The 18,659-nt window shown below is 43.8% G+C and overlaps 1 protein-coding gene across 3 annotated transcripts in view; it reads left to right on the top strand.

Annotated features, from left to right (window-relative positions):
* Positions 1–16,783, top strand: part of LOC141148501 (sulfotransferase 1C1-like) — a 37,022-nt gene extending 20,239 nt beyond the window's left edge. For all 3 annotated transcript variants that reach the window (XM_073636023.1, XM_073636022.1, XM_073636024.1), the window contains exons 5-8: positions 6,230–6,356; positions 12,151–12,245; positions 12,920–13,100; positions 16,166–16,783. In XM_073636023.1, the coding sequence (XP_073492124.1) occupies positions 6,230–6,356; positions 12,151–12,245; positions 12,920–13,100; positions 16,166–16,278 (516 nt within the window). In that variant the 3' untranslated portion in view covers positions 16,279–16,783. The remainder of the gene's footprint in view (positions 1–6,229; positions 6,357–12,150; positions 12,246–12,919; positions 13,101–16,165) is intronic.
* Positions 16,784–18,659: the final 1,876 nt, after the last annotated feature.

The raw sequence follows: 18,659 nt of genomic DNA, 5'->3' as shown, positions 1-18,659 counted from the left end.
TTTATAAGAGTTGAACTTATGCAGCCTTAAGCCAGCATTTTTACATAATCCTTGCGCTTTGAGGATTAGATTTGTAGCCTCACTTATTGTTGAAACACTGGTTGGCCATCGTCGACATAAAAGTTCTTCTCAATGAAAGCTGATGCTGAAGGATATTCTGCCTTGTGTTGTTGTGCAAGATACTTGCGGCCAAAGTTGGCATATCCTGTAGATGAACTGGCACTGAAGAGGTGAACTGCCATTCTGTATTCCTTTGGTTCTGTTTCTAACTGGCCGTTCTCCCACCAAAGGAACCTTAAGTAATTGCGCATTTCTGGGGGGATGTAGAACTGGTGGAACATCTTTTCAATGTCGCATATCACAGCAACTGCTTCCTTCCTGAGGCGACAGAGGACTCCCACTAGAGAATTTATCAGGTTGGGACCTGTCATTAAGGTGTCGTTAAGGTGTCGTTTATTGAGATGCCTTGAAACTTTGCTGAACAATCAAAGATGACTCTTAACTTGTCTGGCTTCTTGGGGTGATAAACCCCGTGATGTGGGATGTACCACACTGTTTCTTCCTCTGATAATGAAAGGGCTGGTTCTGCATCACCTTTTCTGATCGTTTCTTCCATGAATGCAGTATAGTGTTCGTAGTACTGTTTATTGGCCTTTAACCTTTTCTTTAGATGTTGAAGTCGAATAATGGCCAGCCTCTTATTGTTTGGTAGTGTTGGTTGACTGTTGTCTTTGAAGGGTAAAGGCATTTCATAGTGTCCATCTTTCCTTTTCATTATGGTTTCAGAGAGAAACTGCACAAAACGAACGTCATCTTGAGACACATACTTATCTTCATAATTTCTTTCAGAGAAGTCCATTTCTAAAGCCTTTAACACATCAGTGACCGGGGGCATTGGCATTTCTTTTACTGCGACTCTGTGTACGAAGCTCTGGCTACCCTGTCTATCAAGCTGTGGATTTGCTGATCCTATGATGCTCCAGCCGAGCATAGTTTTTTGAGCAAAGGGTTCATCTTCGGAGCCCATAATGACCTCCAAGGGAGCCAGTGCTAATGGGCAATCGTAACCGATCAGTAGTCCGACTTCATAGTCTTGAAGTGGCTGTAACTTGTTTGCCAAATGCTTGAGGTGTGGCCACTGAAGTGCAGTCTTCTTGGTGGCGATGTGAGACTTATCTACTGGAATGAAGTTTCTCATATAGGCTTGATGGAGTTGGACTATAGCTTTAGAGTTGAAACCTAAATTGGACTGTGAGCAATTTGGCTTGATATAACTGTATCAATGGCTGCCATGGTGCTGAGCTTTAGCTGTAATGGCTTGGTGCTCACAATTAGCTTAGATACCAGGTCTGCCAAAATAAAGGTTGAATCACTCTGCGTGTCAAGTAAGGCGTAAGTGAGGATTTCTCTCTGAGGCTCCGCCGCAGCTGACAACAGAACTGGAACAATGCAGGAGGTGGCAAGAGTAAGCTTGTTAATGTATGGGACGTAACTTTGGGAACGCTGTCGTTTACCTTATCTCCCGTAGCTACTGAGTCATCGTTTGGCGTTTTGACAGGCTCAGTGTTTCTCTGTATGTGCAAACAGGTTGACGATGACTACATATGCTACATGTGTGTCTTCCTTTGCAGTATTTTGAAGTATAGCCCTTTCTTAAGCAACCAAAACAGAGGTGGTTTTCATAAATGAAGGCCTTCCTTTCATCGATGGTCCTTGCTGCAAAATTCAATAGCAACACTGTGCGTTTTGTCTTTGCAGGCTAGGCAGGGTGGTTTTGGTCTTGAAGCTGAGATCTCTGGAACACTGGAGGTGGAGGGCTTCATTTGAGTGCTTGTGTTAAGCGCCTTGGCTCTTTTGGATATTCTCTCATCTGTGGTCTTGGTACTGAGGAGGAAGGGGGAGGCAATGGGGTTGCATGCTATCTTGGCTTCCTTTTGCAGGTACTCTGTGAAACGAGCAAAGGTTGGGTATTTTTGAGACTTGTCTAATTCGTCCACAACGATGCGACTCCATCTATGCACGACCTATTCAGACAGTTTCTTGAGAAGCTTGTGGTTTTCTTCACAATCATTTAGAATAGCTAGGCCTTAAACGTGGGGAATGGCCTCCACACAGCCTTGAAGGAAATCCGCAAACTCTCTTAATGCTGCAGGGTCGTTTGCTGATATCTTTGGCCATTTAGTTAGCCTTTCTCTGAAAGCTCTTTGCACTATGAATAGACCTCCCATACCTGTCCTGTAGGATTCCCCAGGCACCTAGATAAGCATCTTCTGAATTCCGATATAAGAAACCTTCCACTACCTTTATGAGCTTCACCACCGAGATACCTCCTACAAGTGCAACATTTTTTCACACACAGGAATTGATTTTTGATCAATCAGCGCCTTAAAGGATATCTTCCAATCTATGAACTTTAAAGGATCACCTGTAAATATAGTTGGTTCAGGTATAGGGAGACGGTTGGAGATGAACAGACTTGCGAGTTCTGGAATTAGACTACCTTCTTCTTGTGGTCTTGACACTTCAAGAGGTGTATTTGAAGGTTGAAATGGCACAGCTTTCGGATTCAATGAGGTTTGTCGTTCATTTTTTTTGTAAAGGTTTTGTACCTTGTAGTCTGTCTCCTGTTCACAATATTCAAAAATATCACAGGCATTGTAAGCGTTCACTCTTGCTGCAGCTACCTTGACTTCATTTTCTGCTTGTAGCTGTTGCAGTCTTGTCTTTTGCTCATCTAACTTAAGTTTAGTTTCTGCCTCCATTTTGCTCAGCTTAACTTGTTGCTCACACATCTGTTGCATCGCCTTTGCCTGTTCCATCTTGGCTGCAAGGTAGGCTTCTGCGTCTGCGCGTTTGCTAGAAGATATGGAAGTGGCTCTCGAGCTTGAGCTAGAGTCTGGTAATGACTCTGAGAGGACAGTTTCTGTTTCCGTGTTTCCAAAGACTGACTCGTGCTCTTCTTTAAGTACCATCCTCACTCTTTCCTTCTCAAGTTGATCATTAAAGGTTCCCTCCACATTCTCTAGCCGTTTGCTGGTGAGGTTGCAGATTTCAGCTGTTAACGTGCTGCATGCATCCATTCTTTTAACAACGTATGAGGTAGTGGAGTGATTACGGCAAATGGACTCATACTGTTGGTGTACTAACGCTTCCTTGGCTTTAATCTCCTTCATTCTTGTATCAAGGTCTTCGGCTCAGCAGAAGTACGAATATACTGCTGATATTTTTGACCAGACAATTTACCCTTTACGTGATTAACAGTTTAGTGGATTAGGAACTTAGGAGATAGCATTGTTTACATTTTGACACTAGGCCTCTAGACACTAGGCACTCATATCACGAATATAATAACAATCAATGCTTTAGTAAAATATAAATTAATTGGTTCGTATACTAATTAAAGGCGATTTCCAGACCGCGTATAAAGCAGCCCGCTATATTTAAATGTCCATGTGACGCGTTTACTTTTCGGCCTATTCTCTGTTGCTAAGATGGCGTCCGCACGTGTCCTTGCGAGGCATTGGGAAGCCCTTACTCACAGTTTTATGAAAACAGCGATGACAGAGATGGGGCATCGAGTCTCCACCTCAGCGACAAGTTTTCACTGTAGCGACCCCATTGGCTTGAGTAAATAACGAGGAGAGCTTCTTATGGGTGCAGTACTTTTATTCTTTTGCCTCAAAGGTGTGCATTAAGGTTGAACACCACAGAGATTAATCCCTTTGACTCCTTAAACACCTTAAGCACCATAAGCACCGTGAAAACTGTAAAATAACATACAATACATTCGTTTACAGAGGTCACCAAAAGAGGGTTACAACAGAATCACAAATGTGGAGTTACAAAGTGGTGTTCCATTATCTGCACACATATATCTAAATTAACATTAAACATTTAAGGAAACATGACTATATGATCAAACATGTGGATTGTCTACAGCATATCTTTTAACTAACAGCATGGACTCAATTTGTGTCTAAAAACATATATACTGACAATGACAATGCACCTTTACTGCATACCTTGCTCTGCTTGCCAAGGGGTGCAAACTTTAAACTTTAGAAAACTTCCATAAGCAATCGCCTTCCCACGAGGTACTGCTGACTTGCCTGTGAATGCTGAATTAATGAGAGCCCCTTTTTCCAAAACTAGAGGAAGCAGGAAGTGTCTGATGATTAAAACATTCCCCAGAGAAACAAGAGGAAGGCAATAAAGGTTCCACCTGTCAGTCAGTGCTGAACAAAGGTTTAAAGTGACAAGCGGACAGTTACAGACATTTCTGGTGATACATAATAAAGGACATAATAAAGGGTCAGTCTACATAAAGGGTTTGTCTACCTAACTCTGATCTGGTAAATTCTGGAAAGTTAAATCACTTGACAGCTTGTTATCAGGAATGAGCTAAGTGTTTGGTCCGAACATAAGTTTGGATAGAACACTGGCTGTTCGGGTTCTTCCGAATGTTTAGGGCATTTGGTGAGGATCTAAGGCTGTCAATGGTTGCTAGGGAAGCAACAAGTGCTTGAATCCGCCATCTCCTTAACAACAACTGACGTCTGCCCATTCACTTTCCTTGCCAGGAATCCTTGGCCACGTAAGCAGGGCCACTGTTAGAAATCATGGGGCCTCGTACAGCCTACCTAGTTCTCCCCTTATCCCGCATTGAAACAAGCAGATTTCTCTTCAAGTGAGATTTATCTTTCTACAGCCTGTTATCAGGTCCTCCATTCACTATAGAGCGGTGAATGTAAACAGACCATCCACAAAAAAAAAAAACTAAGGGGATCCATTCCACTCCTTCTGGGTGGATGGGTGCAGGGGCGTATGTACCACGAGGCAAACAAGGTATTTGCCTTGGGCGGAATATTTCAGGGGGCTGCCCCCCCCAGGCAGAAGGGACATGGTCATGTCCAGTAGTTCGGGGTAGATGGCGTCATCGTCCTTTTCCCTGGGCAGTCAGTGGATCTGGCTGAGGATGTGTCCGTCCAATTGGTCCGATTGATCGGGGATGGGGACATTGCTGGGCTCGGTGCCCCAGGAGAAAGTACAGGTGGGGAAGTATTTGCGGTACTCAGTGTCGGGCCGGACCCCGGGCTCCCAGCTCCGGAGGATACCCCTCAGGAGAAGCACTGTCCCGCCCCTCTATGCAAGGATCTGCCAATCTGTTCGGAGGTCCTGCCCCTCCATGGCGCAGAATCCACCCAACTGTTCAGAGGTCCTGCCCCTCCATGCCAATGTTTCTGCCCAACTGTTCGGAGGTTCCACCCTTCTTCCTATAGATAGTGGCGATTGTGGGTGTGAAAGTCCCACCCCTCTGTTCTGAGTCCCCGCCCTCTCCTCCATAGAGAATGATCCAGTGTACTCTGATCTCCCTGTGTCTGGTACGATGTGATTAGTGAGTTTGCAGCAGATTTCCCTCCTCCTGATTGGTGCTTACAGAGAGCCCCGCCCCCTATTGCTCCTATGACCCCCCCCTGTATTAGTGGGTGGTAAAGCCAGACATATGGGATTCTCTGCTCTCCAGAGTCATCCACCACAATACAAGACACCTAGGGGTGCTAATGTATTTTGGGAGACATTTGGGGTCTGTATGCCATTTTTTCTTCTAAAAAAGAAGCCTTGAGGGGCATGTCAGTTGCCGACAATTTAAAACTTTTTTTTTTCCCCTTGCAAATGTTAGTGCTTTAAAAAAAATCAATGCTCCTGGCTGCTTGGAACAAATCTTTTGACACCCCTTACCGATTGCCCAAAAAAATTAGCATTTTTAATTTGACAGATTCTGCTCCTATTGATTTCAATGGGGTTTGGGTTTAGCAGCCAAACTTCTTTAAAGTTCACCAAACCTTGTCCGAACTGAACCCAGGGCAGTTCAGCTCATCACTATTTGATATATCCCTTGCACACTCTGCTGGTGAGACCTCTGCGTTGAGTTCCTGGGTTTACACACCTTCTGTGAGGTCTTCCCAATCAACAAGCTTCACCTAGTCTCTGCAACTGGTGGCCGTCACTTGGCCTATAAGGTGTTATTGCCTGTAAATTCTGAATAAGTCGGATTACCACCAGTCTCTGGGAAATACTGGTTTGGCTAATAAAGTTTTTGACTCCTCAGTATCATTTGTTTCTCCAGACCATATGTAGATCACAAGAAATACTTCCCAAAAGATAAAGTTTACAAGATCATTTTCAGCATATACAAAACAATGATGGTGTATTATTCTTCCACTTGCAGGCAGTTTACTTTGCTCGAAATGTAAAGGACACTGCGGTGTCATATTATTTCTTTGATCAGATGAATAAGACTCAGCCAGATCCCGGGACCTGGGATCAGTATGTGGAAAAGTTCCTAAAGGGCGAAGGTATGTGTAGACTTTAAGCTCATCTAAAGGCTCTAGTTTTTTTATTCCAAAAGAAATGAACAGAATTTTTTTTAAGGCAAATGGACATGTCACCCATGGGCGTAGCATAAGGGGTTGCAGGGGTCACAATCGCAACACTGGCCCTAGCTCCAGGGGGCCCCTGCAGCCTCCCTGTCATATTATCAAATCCTCCACAAAGTCCAGCTCCGATCTGCCCTAGGGCCCCACAGCCACGCTCCAGTACTGGGCTTCCACTTTGCCTTCCACAGTCCACACCCCTCTGTTCTCATTGGCTGGGGAGAAGCTGTGAGCCATTTCCTGAATGGAGAGGAGCACGAGGTGAGAACAGCCCAGGATGGGGAAGTGTCTGTGCTGTCAACATGGAATGGTAACCGAGCTCAGCGAGTTAAGAGGAGGAGAGTGCCGTCCTGTAGCCACGAAGGACCAATGTCACTGGTGAGGTATGACACTGCTCAGTGTCTTCTAGTCACTAGCTGGTATTCTCTGTACCCCCCACCCAGGGATGTCCACTTACCCCACTTCCTTGACAACTGGAGAAAAGACACGTACCCCTGGGAGGTGACCTTCCCCCCAACACCTGCCAACACTGACAGAGAAACCTTCAGAAATTGCTAGAACAAATCCCTTCACACCTCCTGAGGGGCCCCTGAGGGGCTGCAGGCTCCAGATTTCATGTCACATGGCTTTGACCCCCCAGATTTAAGTTGCACCCTCCCCCCAAAGCCCCCTGACCACCCCCTCCGCCCTGGATGCTATGCCTGCTGCTGAGCTTCTTTCCCAGTACAGCACTCTATACTGCTCCTCCACAGCAGGGCTGAAATCACATTGCTTTACAATACAGCCAGTCAGCCATGATCTGCACAGGGTGTATCTGCCTACTGCAACTACACTGCCGTTCCGACCAGAGAATTTCACAGGTCAGAAGGGCAACATAAAAGCCAGATACACCCTGTGAAGACTGACAGGCTGTGTGTAAAGGAATGTGATTTCAGCCCTGTGTAGTGTGTGTGTGTGTGGGGGGGGGGGGGGCTGTTTATAGTGCTGGAAATGGAAAGGAGCTCTGCCAAAGACCTGCCAGGGGTCCCTGTCCTCTGATTCTCCATCGGAGATCCCTGTCCTCTGATTCTCCATGGGTGATCCCTGTCCTCTGATTCTCCATGGGTGATCCCTGTCCTCTAATGTGAGGAGGAACTCTGGGAACTCTTAAGCTACGTTGAGTATCTTGGTGGGTGTATCTGCACACATGGTGGAAGTGGTGGGTGGTAGTGTGGGGGGCAGGGTTGCCACATCATCCCTTTAATCCAGGACACACATTAAGTACACAGGTTCTGTGGCTGATTAAGGTGGTAATTAAATTCACTTGGTGCTTTATCTGTATTAAATCAGCCTCAGAACCTGTGTAATTAATATGTGTCCTGGATTAGAGGGATGATGTGGCAACCCTAGTGGGGGGCCAGGTCAACTTTTGCATCAGAGCCCACAAGCTTCAAGCTACGCCTCGGATGTCACCGGTCATAAAATAAATGCTAATGACCTATTTGTAAATGGCAAATGCCAACAGGAGGCTTGATTTCTCCTGTGCTGGAGGAGGTAGGAGGGACTTAGCAGGGCTTGTACATAATTTCCCTAATTCCTTTAGATCAGTGATTCTCAACCCTTCCAGTGCTGTGACCCCTTGATAACATTTCCCAAGTTGTGGGGACCCCTAACAGAAAAATAAGTTTCGTAGCGTGGGTTGTCAGCACCCAAGGCAAGACAAGTAATTTGCACCCCTAACCCACGGACATTTAGCGTCCCCGAGTCCCTTCCACTTGTATAGTATTAAAACCCCTTATGGTACATTTTAGGATGTACCACTCTCTTTGTTCTCCTTTCTTTGCCTTTTATCTCTATCGTAAATTCCCCCCCCCCCCCCCCATCCCTCTCTCTAGCCGTCTTTCTTGTTCTCTCTCTTATGCCCCGTACACACGGTCGGACTTTGTTCGGACATTCCGACAACAATATCCTAGGATTTTTTCGGACGGATGTTGGCTCAAACTTGTCTTGCATACACACGGGTCACACAAAGTTGTCGGAAAATCCGATCGTTCTGAACGCGGTGATCTAAAACACGTACGTCGGGACTATAAACGGGGCAGTGGCCAATAGCTTTCATCTCTTTATTTATTCTGAGCATGCGTGGCACTTTGTGCGTCGGATTTGTGTACACACGATCGGAATTTCCGACAACGGATTTATTGTCGGAAAATTTTATCTCCTGCTCTCAAACTTTTGTGTGTCGGAAAATCCGATGGAAAAAGTCAGATGGAGCCCACACATGGTCGGAATTTCCGACAACACGCTCCGATCGGACATTTTCCGTCGGAAAATCCGACCGTGTGTATGGGGCATTATTCTTTCTCTCCCTTTTTCTTTGTTCCTCCCCCTTCCATGTATTCTTTATTTTTATTCCTTCTCTTACTCTTTGGTGTGGGGGGGGGGGGAATGAGATGAGCGGCAGTGTTGGCGGAGAGTTGGGATGAGTGGCAGTGCTGGGGGGAGTTCTGAGCCAACTTGGTGCGGACTTTTATTCGCAACTATAATCACAGGTAGTGTTACTCACTGTGTCTCCCACTTTGTGATGTCTCGCAGCAGTGACACCTATGCTAAAATCAGGAGATAGGGTCTCCTCCAGCCCCTCCCACTTCACATTCCTCACCAGTCAGCTGACCTCTAGTCTCTGCCCCCCCACCCATGCCGTGAAATGAATGGGCGGCTGCGAAAAGGCTGGGAGAACGGTGCAGGCTTCAGGAACAGCCCAGGATTTAGTGACCCCTGGCAAATTGTCATTCGACCCCCGAGGGGGTCCCGACCCCCAGGTTGAGAACCACTGCTTTAGATAGAGCAATGTGCTGTCAATCTAAAGGTCTGTACATGAAGCCAGGTGTGGCTTTTCCCCAACAGCCCTATCAACAATGCCAACATCTAAGCAGCTACAGCAAGAGGGACAATGCTACAATCAGCATCTAAGCAGCTACGAACCAAAAACGTACACACCAAGCGCTCAAACCATAAATCCATATGATTACGTGGGTGAAAGTACTATGGAGAGACACAGGCAGCTGTGAAAGCACTAGGAGTAGTAGCCGGACAGATCAAGGAACACATACACAGTGCTCGGGACCTCTAATGGGAATTATTGTGGTGAGTCATAGTTCTATGCCAGATGTATGATAGGAATGGTAACAAGAGGAACTGCCATTGAAGTATTCAACAAAAAAACACTATATTTATTCAGACATAAAAATAGCCATTTATTTAATTTATATATTTTTGTTTTTATTTTATTGTTTTTATTTTATTTTTATTTTCATCTTATTTTATTATACTCTAAATGACTCAGTAAGAATGGGTTTTTGACAAGGAATCTAGAATTGTAAAAATGTTAAACTGTAAAATGGTCCAACTGTTGATCCATGCTTAACAATAATTATTACGTTAAGAGTACAAATTATTATCAGCTGAGCTGCACATACTGTATTTACCATTCTTTCAATATAAGTGTTGTTTGACACATTCTGCATGATAACTTTTTGCTTGTACAAAATTATCCAGAAAACAATAAGAATTATGGAAAAAAATAAATAAAAAATCATAAGCCATAAAATGAAGTACATGCAGATTCAGTTACCAACTGACTGTGACACAAGATAAACCGATCCTCATTGTGTAGCCGATGTGGAGGATAAAACACTCCTGGCTGTACAAGCCAGTGTGGGGATGGCTGGGGGGAGAGTTGACAGTGTGAGCAGATGGCGAACCAACAGACCGGACGGGCGTTTCCGACACGAGATGACACAGGCTGTAGTCTGACAGGAAGACATAAGAGAGACATGGAGGGCTGGGGTTGCCGCAACAACGCGTTTCACATGCATGCACTTTATCAAGTCCTAAGTACCTATTGGTAACTGGATCTGCATGTAAATTATTTTATGGCTTATGATTTTAAGATTTTTTTTTTTTGCCTGAATAAATGCAGTGGTTGTTTTTTTTTTTGGACACTTCAATGGCAGTTCCTCTTTTCACCATTCCTATCATACATCTGGCATAGAACTATGACTCGCCACAGTTATTGCCATTAGGGGTCCCGAGCACTGTGTATGTCTTCCTTGATATAAGCAGCTACAGTAACAGCAAGAGTGACAACACTTCAGTCAGCCTCTACGCAGCTATAGCAGCAGCAGGAATGAAAACATGATATACAAAATAATGGACCCTAACAAATTAAATATAAGGACTATAACGGTACTCAATTTTTATAAAAAGTATCAAAAAATATTTATTATATAATAAAAATTGCACACTTATACATATCAAACATACAAAACACACAAAAACTGCACATAGCACATAACCAAAACCATCTAGTACTCCTTGAATACAGGTTCTTGGTGGCTCCCCTATGGTAGGGAACAGTGAGTTGCTGTAATTTCAACGCAGTTTGCGTTTCGCAAGAGATAACCCGCTTCTTCAGGAAAAGTTTCAGCAAGAACACTCACGGTTCTATCTCACTCCACGCTGATCTGAGGAACGACATGATGGGAACCTCTTTACCTACCTAATATAATACCGTATATATCACTAGGCACACACTATACGATTTGACTATTGATACCTAGTTCCAATTACATAGCCCTGTGGCGTTACATGGGTGACAAAGACCATTTGTAGGAGGACCATTCAATGTGTTTCTATTTTGATGTTGTTGACTGTTAACCGTGAGTGTTCTTGCTGAAACTTTTCCCGAAGAAGCAGGAATAAAATTACATTCAATAAAAAGCAATTGACAGGTTGCTTTAAACTGACTTCATCTATAGATTGAAGTTCATCCCTTTGATCTGTAAATGAATAAACCGAAAGATACAAAAAGAAACAATGTTTCTTTTTATCTTTCTGTTTCAGCTGCTGAGCAATGTTGTTAATAAACATTGCCCACTTTGTTTACACTTCAACTGTCAACAGGGGAACCCCACTGACAGCTGAAGGAGTCATCACTTGATTAGGACTCAGCGGCCCGTTTCTTAACAACTGACATTTTTTTTTTTTTTTACATTTCAGCTGTCAGTGGGGGAATCCCACTGACAGCTGAAAGAACGGTGTCTAAAAGTATCGGTTTCAGGTATTGGAGCATGTGTACCCATGCTTGTGCAAATGCTTCGTATTGGCACCGGTACCGGTATTGGTGCAACCCTAATTATCATTATACAAGATTTATATAGCACCAACAGTTTGCGCTTTTTGGGTCCTGCCTTCCTGCCTGGTTCATATATATAGGTGGGGGAAGGCTCAAGAGAGAGTGGGGACCGCATGGGAGCAAGACGGTCCATGTCATCTGGAATGATGTAGCCTTCATCTGCCACCCCAAGGGAGTCACTAGTAGTGGATACTACCAGTTAGGGCCTCACACCTTTACAGGTATGCCTTGGCAGCCAAAGAATAGTTAGCTAGGAGTTGGACTGATATGCATTTATGTTGGCATAGGTGACAGGTAACTACTACATCAACATAATGTTGACGTCCACATAAACACAGCCCCAGCTGGTCCCAAGCATTAATGAGCATGCACACGCAAGAAAGGTACCCCCTTGTGCAGGACGACTGGCTCCACCAACAAGGGGTTATACCACTGAAGCACTGACTGCTTTCCTGAAAGACCTTTAAAGCAGATAAAATGCTCTTAGCAGTCTCACTACTCTATCACTTTTACTACAACGCATGTTTCTTTCTTTTTTAGTTGCCTGGGGAAGCTGGTTCAATCATGTGATTGGCTGGTGGAATGCCAAGGAGAAGCATGACATCCTCTATGTGTTTTATGAAGATATGAAGGAGGTGAGGTGGGGAATTGAGAGGTAATGGTATAAAAGTATTTCTTGAAAGCTAAAGGTGTCCTTCAGCAGTATAAAAAGTATGCTGATAGGAGGAGATTGCAGAGTGACAGAGAGATGAGCTCATGAGTGTGTGGCGTCTCCTCTCATTCTCCAGTCGCAGGGTGGAGGGAAGACCCATGAGTGAGATTGCAACTGCAGCAAAAAAAGTCCCCTCTCAGCCTGTGATGTGGGGTACAGTGTGTACATTTCAGGACAAGATGGGCAGAAAAACAAATCCTTTAGTGGGTAAAAATGGCTAATTTATAAATACGTATTTATCTGTTTGCTTGGAGTTCAGCTCTAAACATATCATGGACATAACCTCATACCTGTGCTAATGCCTCAGCTACTGCAAATAATCCCAGTACTGTGTGTAATATAATACATTCCATGATCACCAGCTCCATCTACTGGCCATAACGTGGTATGAAATGTCACAATCAGGAAAATACCACATTATGACCACTAGATGGAGCTGACGATTATGGGAAATACACGTTAGACACATTACAATTTTTTGTTACGGCTATGCGAATGCTTAAAATGAAATGTTGTAGGGGGGGTTCAGCCTCTTATCAGTTGGTTACGTTCATGACAGTTGTCCTCAAAGCATGTTACATAAATGTTTTTGAACAGGACCCAAAACGAGAGATAAGAAAAGTGATGGAGTTTCTGGGGAAGAACCTCTCAGAAGAAGTGTTGGATAAGGTCTGCCACCACACTTCTTTCAAAGCCATGAAGGAAAACCCAATGACAAATTATTCCACTATTCCTGCTATAATTCTGGACCAGGCCCGTTCGCCCTTCATGAGGAAAGGTAAGGTTTTGTACACGGCTCTTGCTCACTAAAAAAAATACCGATTTAAGTGTTTGTCCACTTTTTCTAAGACAAAGAATATTCAGAGAGTGAATTTGGTGAAGCTTTCTTTTCTACTAATTTGGCTTAAACTTGATTTTTAGATTTCCCCACAACAATGACACTGCCGATGGCAATATAACAGGCTATTACAAGGGCTATTGTCAGGAACACTAGGGGTCTCCTAGCCATATTTTCAAAGTTTTGTGACTTCTACAGCAATGAAGCCCAATGCTGGGGCATAGGGGCAAATCCAGAGATAAACAGTTTTTAAGAGCCAGAAGCTGAGGGTTTCAGCAGATGGGGCTTTTTTTTGTGTGTTCTCGTTGTTAACAGAGGTAGGCAGAAGGCTCCCACTAAAGTTTGATATCTAACTAGCCCTGGTCTTCACTAAGGAGAAGATAGATTTGGACTGTGATATGTTATATTCCAAGGTCATGGTCCTTGGGCCTTTCTAGCTGGCACCAACACACAGGTAAGCTGAAGCAGGATACAGAAAATTAGGCATATCTCCCAACTGTCCCTGATTTTGAGGGACTGTCCCTGATTTGGAGCAATGTCCCTCTGTCCCCCCTCATTCCTCCTCATTTGTCCCTTGTTTTGGTCTGACGTATATAGATGTATAAAAAATGCACTTTTTACCTATCAAAAGGTGTTTTCCAGCACTAAATCTTTCATCTGGTTTTTAAATTGCTGCATAAAAGCACTTGTGCGTTTAACCAATCTTTTTTTTTTCCGTACAATTCTCCTTTAAGGGGGTGTGGCAGGGGGTGTGTCCAATGCCTGCATACTTTTGCTGATAGGTGTCCCTCATTCCCATCTCAAAAAGTTGAGAGGTATGAATTAGGCAGAAGAGTTATCTGAAGACAAGCAAGTCATAGCAGGCAGAGAGACAATATACGAGCAGAACTACAGATTCTACATGCCCACAGCTACTAAGAAGCAAGTCAAGGTAGAAGACAGAATACACTCAGAAACTGATATGTATATAGCACAGGTTAGGTCACATAAAGATATACAGGCCTGAGACTCTAGTTTGGGTTAAAAAAAAAAAAAATCAGACGGGCTAGGGCCAAACCTAAAGGTAAGGATTGTAATGACACTGGGTCTGGGTAGCAGACTAGTAAGACAATAGACATGCAATTTACTAACAGCAATGAAAGGTAGAATGATCCTTCAATGGCCAATTGATATTCAAGATTTGGTAGATTATTGAGTTTTAGACAAGAGTCAGGAAGTCAAGACTAACACAGAACTAGCAATAAAGAAAAGGATAATGGTCGTAAGTCAGGCCTAGGCTTGAGAGAGTATGGAGTTTGAGACTAGAGCCAGGAAGGAGTGATAACTAACACAGAACCAGCAGTAACGGAAGGAAGAATGGTCATTAAGGCTGGGTTCACACTGGTACGACATACGCTCTGACTTTGGGAGCACATGTCGCATCATCGCATGACATGGATAAATCAATGATTCCCTATGAGAGCTGTCTTAACTGGTCCGACACGAGTCGGTCCGACTTTGAAAAAGGTTTCTGCACTACTTTTGTCTGACTTTGGTCCTACTTCAGCCCATTGAATACCATTGAAGTTGGATCAAAGTCGGATCCTTGTCCTAACCATCTTGACCAACCCAACTTGTGACATCCAACATGGTGATTACAGCAGCAGTAAAAGGAATTTATGTCACACTGGGATTGTCTTGATTGGTCAAAGGACAAGTCGGACTATCTCAAAGTTGGAGCAATCTTATCTTGTTCATTCAAGTCGGATGGAAGTAGGACCGATGTAGGACCGATGTCCCAGGGCAAAGTAGGATGACAGATGTACAACAGTCGTGTCATACCAGTGTAAATCCCGCCTGAATGCCCAATGGATAGCCAAGACTTGGCTTGGTGGAGTACTTGGTGTGAGACTAAAGGCAGGAAGGAGTAAGGGCCAAGGCAGAACACACAAGAAGAAGACAGACAAAGAGGTAATAGAATCAAATCATCACATCAACCTAATCATGAGGACTTAAGCCGGGTACGCACTATTATTTTTTTTCATTCAAACCCCCTTGGGTTAAACGGGAAAAAAAAACGTCAGCTCCAGTCGGAGCAGCTGTACTAACCATGCAAGGTTAGTTCAGCAATCTCCCCTGCTGAGCTGTTGTGTTCTGGCAGGGGAGCGGTCCTCCCGCCAAAACACTCCGATCAGCTCTTCCCATCATTGGCTGAGAGCTCTGATCCGGAGTCAAGCGGATGCTGGTTTTCCAGCATGCTCGGCCGGCTTCTGTTGGACAGACTGACATAAACATGTGCGGAATGTTGGACTTTTTGTTTTGAAGCAGCCGTTGTCTCTTGACATTTGACCCATGTGTACACGGCTTAAGACAAAATACAAAACTATGGGTACAGAGAAGAACCAGAAGCAGAATCACAGCTAATACATGACCACAGATACCGGAGGTCAAGGCAAGGGCTAAAGAAAACAGTCAGGTTTCTACAGACATAGGTGCTGAGTAGCAGGATAGTCAGGTGATGGACACGGAATGTACCAGCAATAACGAAAGGAAGAATGGTCTTTAAATGCCCAATGGATAACCAAGACTAAACTTGGTAGAGTATGGAGTTTGAGACTAGGGTCAGGAAGGATTGGGGACCAGCACAGAACCAGCAGTAACAAAAGGTAGAATGGTCGGTAAATACCCAATGGAAAACCAAGACAAGGCTTGGGAGAGTATGGTGCTCATGCCTAGGAAGCCAGGAAGGAGTGAGGTCTAACACAAAACACACAAGAATGGACACAGAGAAGAACCAGAAGACATAGAGAAAAGGTAAAAGCATCAAATCCTAATTTGTGAAACCATCACATCAGCTGAATGATGATGGGTCCACCATCCCCATGCAGACAAGACTAGGACTGGAGATCTGATGCTTACTTAGAAGGACCCTGTTGCTTTTTACTAAAGTCACCACAGTTCTATTTCTCTTCAAGTATCTCTATCTTTTTCTAGCTGACGTTATTATCTCTCCGCTTTTAATTTAGGTGAAGTTGGAGACTGGATAAATCATTTTACAGAATCGCAGAATAAAATGTTTGACGAGGAATATGAAAAGAGAATGAAAGGAAGGGACCTGAAATTTCGCACCACCATCTGAAGATGAATTATGGAGCCTGGAGATGAAGCAGAAAACTGAACAACAATGTCTGTTATCGTCATGCATTGGTTTGGATATGAGCAGTATCCACTAAACCAGTCGTTCTCAACCTCAGTCCTCAATTACCCCCAACGGTCCATGTTTTCAGGTTTTCCTTTATGTTGCACAGCTGCTTTAAATCAATATCAATGACATGGTATTGATAAGAGCTATTTTAGCTAAGGGAAGTTCCCAAAACATGGCCCATTGGGGGTACTTGAGGACTGAGGCTGAGAACCACTGCACTAAACTACCCCTAGAATCTGCTGCTAGACTGCGGCTTCCACTACACATAATGCAAGAACTAATGGTGCGCTGTTTCTTTAAATCATCATACTAACATGCAAACTGTACATCATAGACCAACCAATGATGAACAAACCATTAAAGGTAAAGTGTTAAGTGCAATCATTTATATATGAAAAAAAAAGTGTTCTTGTGACCACAATTAAATGTGCAAACTCAATCCACAAACGTACAAATGTCCATATAAGATGCCAAAAAGTCCATCAAAAGCCTTCCCACTGTTTTGTATCCCACAATGTATTGCATTATTTATTTTTCTTGCTATAGCCGGGGGATACAGGAAATACAGAGATATTCCCTCCAATAGGTCATAAGTATCACCTAGCATTAGACTGAACTTAACCAATAAGCATTTACTCAGATTGAAATAATTAGCATATAGTAAAGTTAACCTTCCAGAGAATGTTTATTGAACTAGTAACGGAAGCCGACTCCGCTCATATCTTATGAGGCCATCTTGAGTCCTATGAGCAGACATTACAGAGAGCGGGGCCCGGGCTTAAGGTTTGGCCCACGCCTTAAATGCCAGTGTGGGGCCCCGCCTGTCATGCATACAGTGTCAGCAATATTATAACATCACAGAGCTATTCAGATGAGAATAGCTAAAGGGGAAGCTCTCACAATGCACATGCACAGTAAAGGGGTCATTGAGGAGTTAAATGCGCATACAATTTAGTCTGGTTATTGGGGAGGTAAAGTAGAATTAAAGACACTTTTTATTTTGGATAGAGTAAGGGAGGGTTATAACCCCCTGTCAGTTGTTTGTTTTGTTCTTTGCCTTAGGGGAGATTTCCATTGACTTCCTGTCCCATAGCCAAAACAGGAAGTGAAAGTAAATCCCTCCAAATGTGGAAATCCATGGTGGTCATCAGAACCTGTGTCCCCATTGGAAAAATGTCCCCTCCATTGCTGTTCTGGGAACCCAGCATTTTAGATTTTTTTTTTTTCACGTTCATTCTCTATGATAACGATAAACAGGATAAATAGGGTGAATCTCCCTAACGTGGTGGTGGTGGTGGTGGTGGTGGTGGTGGTGGTGGTGGTGGGGGGGGGGGGGGGGGGATTGACAGCAATAAAAACCTAGCAAAGAAGAAGGCGTTTCTAAGTGCAGTAATAAAACACTTTAATGACAAGGAAGGGTTAAAGACACTTACAAGATGGAAGTAAAAAACAGGAATATCAATGAATCTATAACGGTTAGTGGGATGCCTCTACACCTGACAGGGGTTTGAATCCCTCCAAAATTATCCAAAAAAAAGTTTTGCCTTTAGTTAAATTTCATTGCACATACACTGGAGCCTGGACATTGAGGGGTTAATACAAAAAAGACAAAATGGAAGGCGCTCACACCTATTGTATTACCAATGACATTTAATGAATTATAAAATCAATAAAAAGTGGGTACTCACAAAAAGCAAGTCACTTCCAGCGCTAAGGGGTCTTCTATAGTGAAGGGCAACAGGGACATCAATATCCCAAGACTGGGTGGATGCTGCCTTCCTCAGATGGGGTAATCCGGTGGAAACTACAAAAAAGACAAAATGGAAGGAGCGCACACCTAGTGCATTATCAATGACATTTATTGAATAATAAAATCAATAAGCTAGGCTATCCCTGAGGAAGGGGATGCACCCCCAAAGCGCATCAGCTTTTACCCCGTGATGTGATTTAGCACACGTTTCCACATTGTGTGAGTTTATGGCTTATTGAGAGTTGCTTTTTGTGAGTACCCACATTTTATTGATTTTATCATTCCTTAAATGTCATTGGTAATGCACTAGGTGTGCACGCCTTCCATTTTGTCTTTTTTGTAATTTTCATCGGATTACCCCATCTAAGGAAGGCAGCATCCACCCGGTCTTGGGATACTGATGTCCTGCTTGATTTCCTGCTTGTCAGTCCTGCCTACTTAAAGCCGTCCAGCTCACTTCATCTCTGCCTTCTCCTTTGGTCACATCTCAGAGACTTTCTCCTGCGTTCCTGTTGAAGACTTGCTCCGCTGATGTCCCTTCTGGCTCCTGATGCTGCTTGCTGTA

Source organism: Aquarana catesbeiana, linkage group LG06, assembly GCF_042186555.1.
Source record: "Aquarana catesbeiana isolate 2022-GZ linkage group LG06, ASM4218655v1, whole genome shotgun sequence".
Taxonomy (NCBI): Eukaryota; Metazoa; Chordata; class Amphibia; order Anura; family Ranidae; genus Aquarana; species Aquarana catesbeiana.
This window is presented reverse-complemented; position numbering and strand designations above follow the sequence as displayed.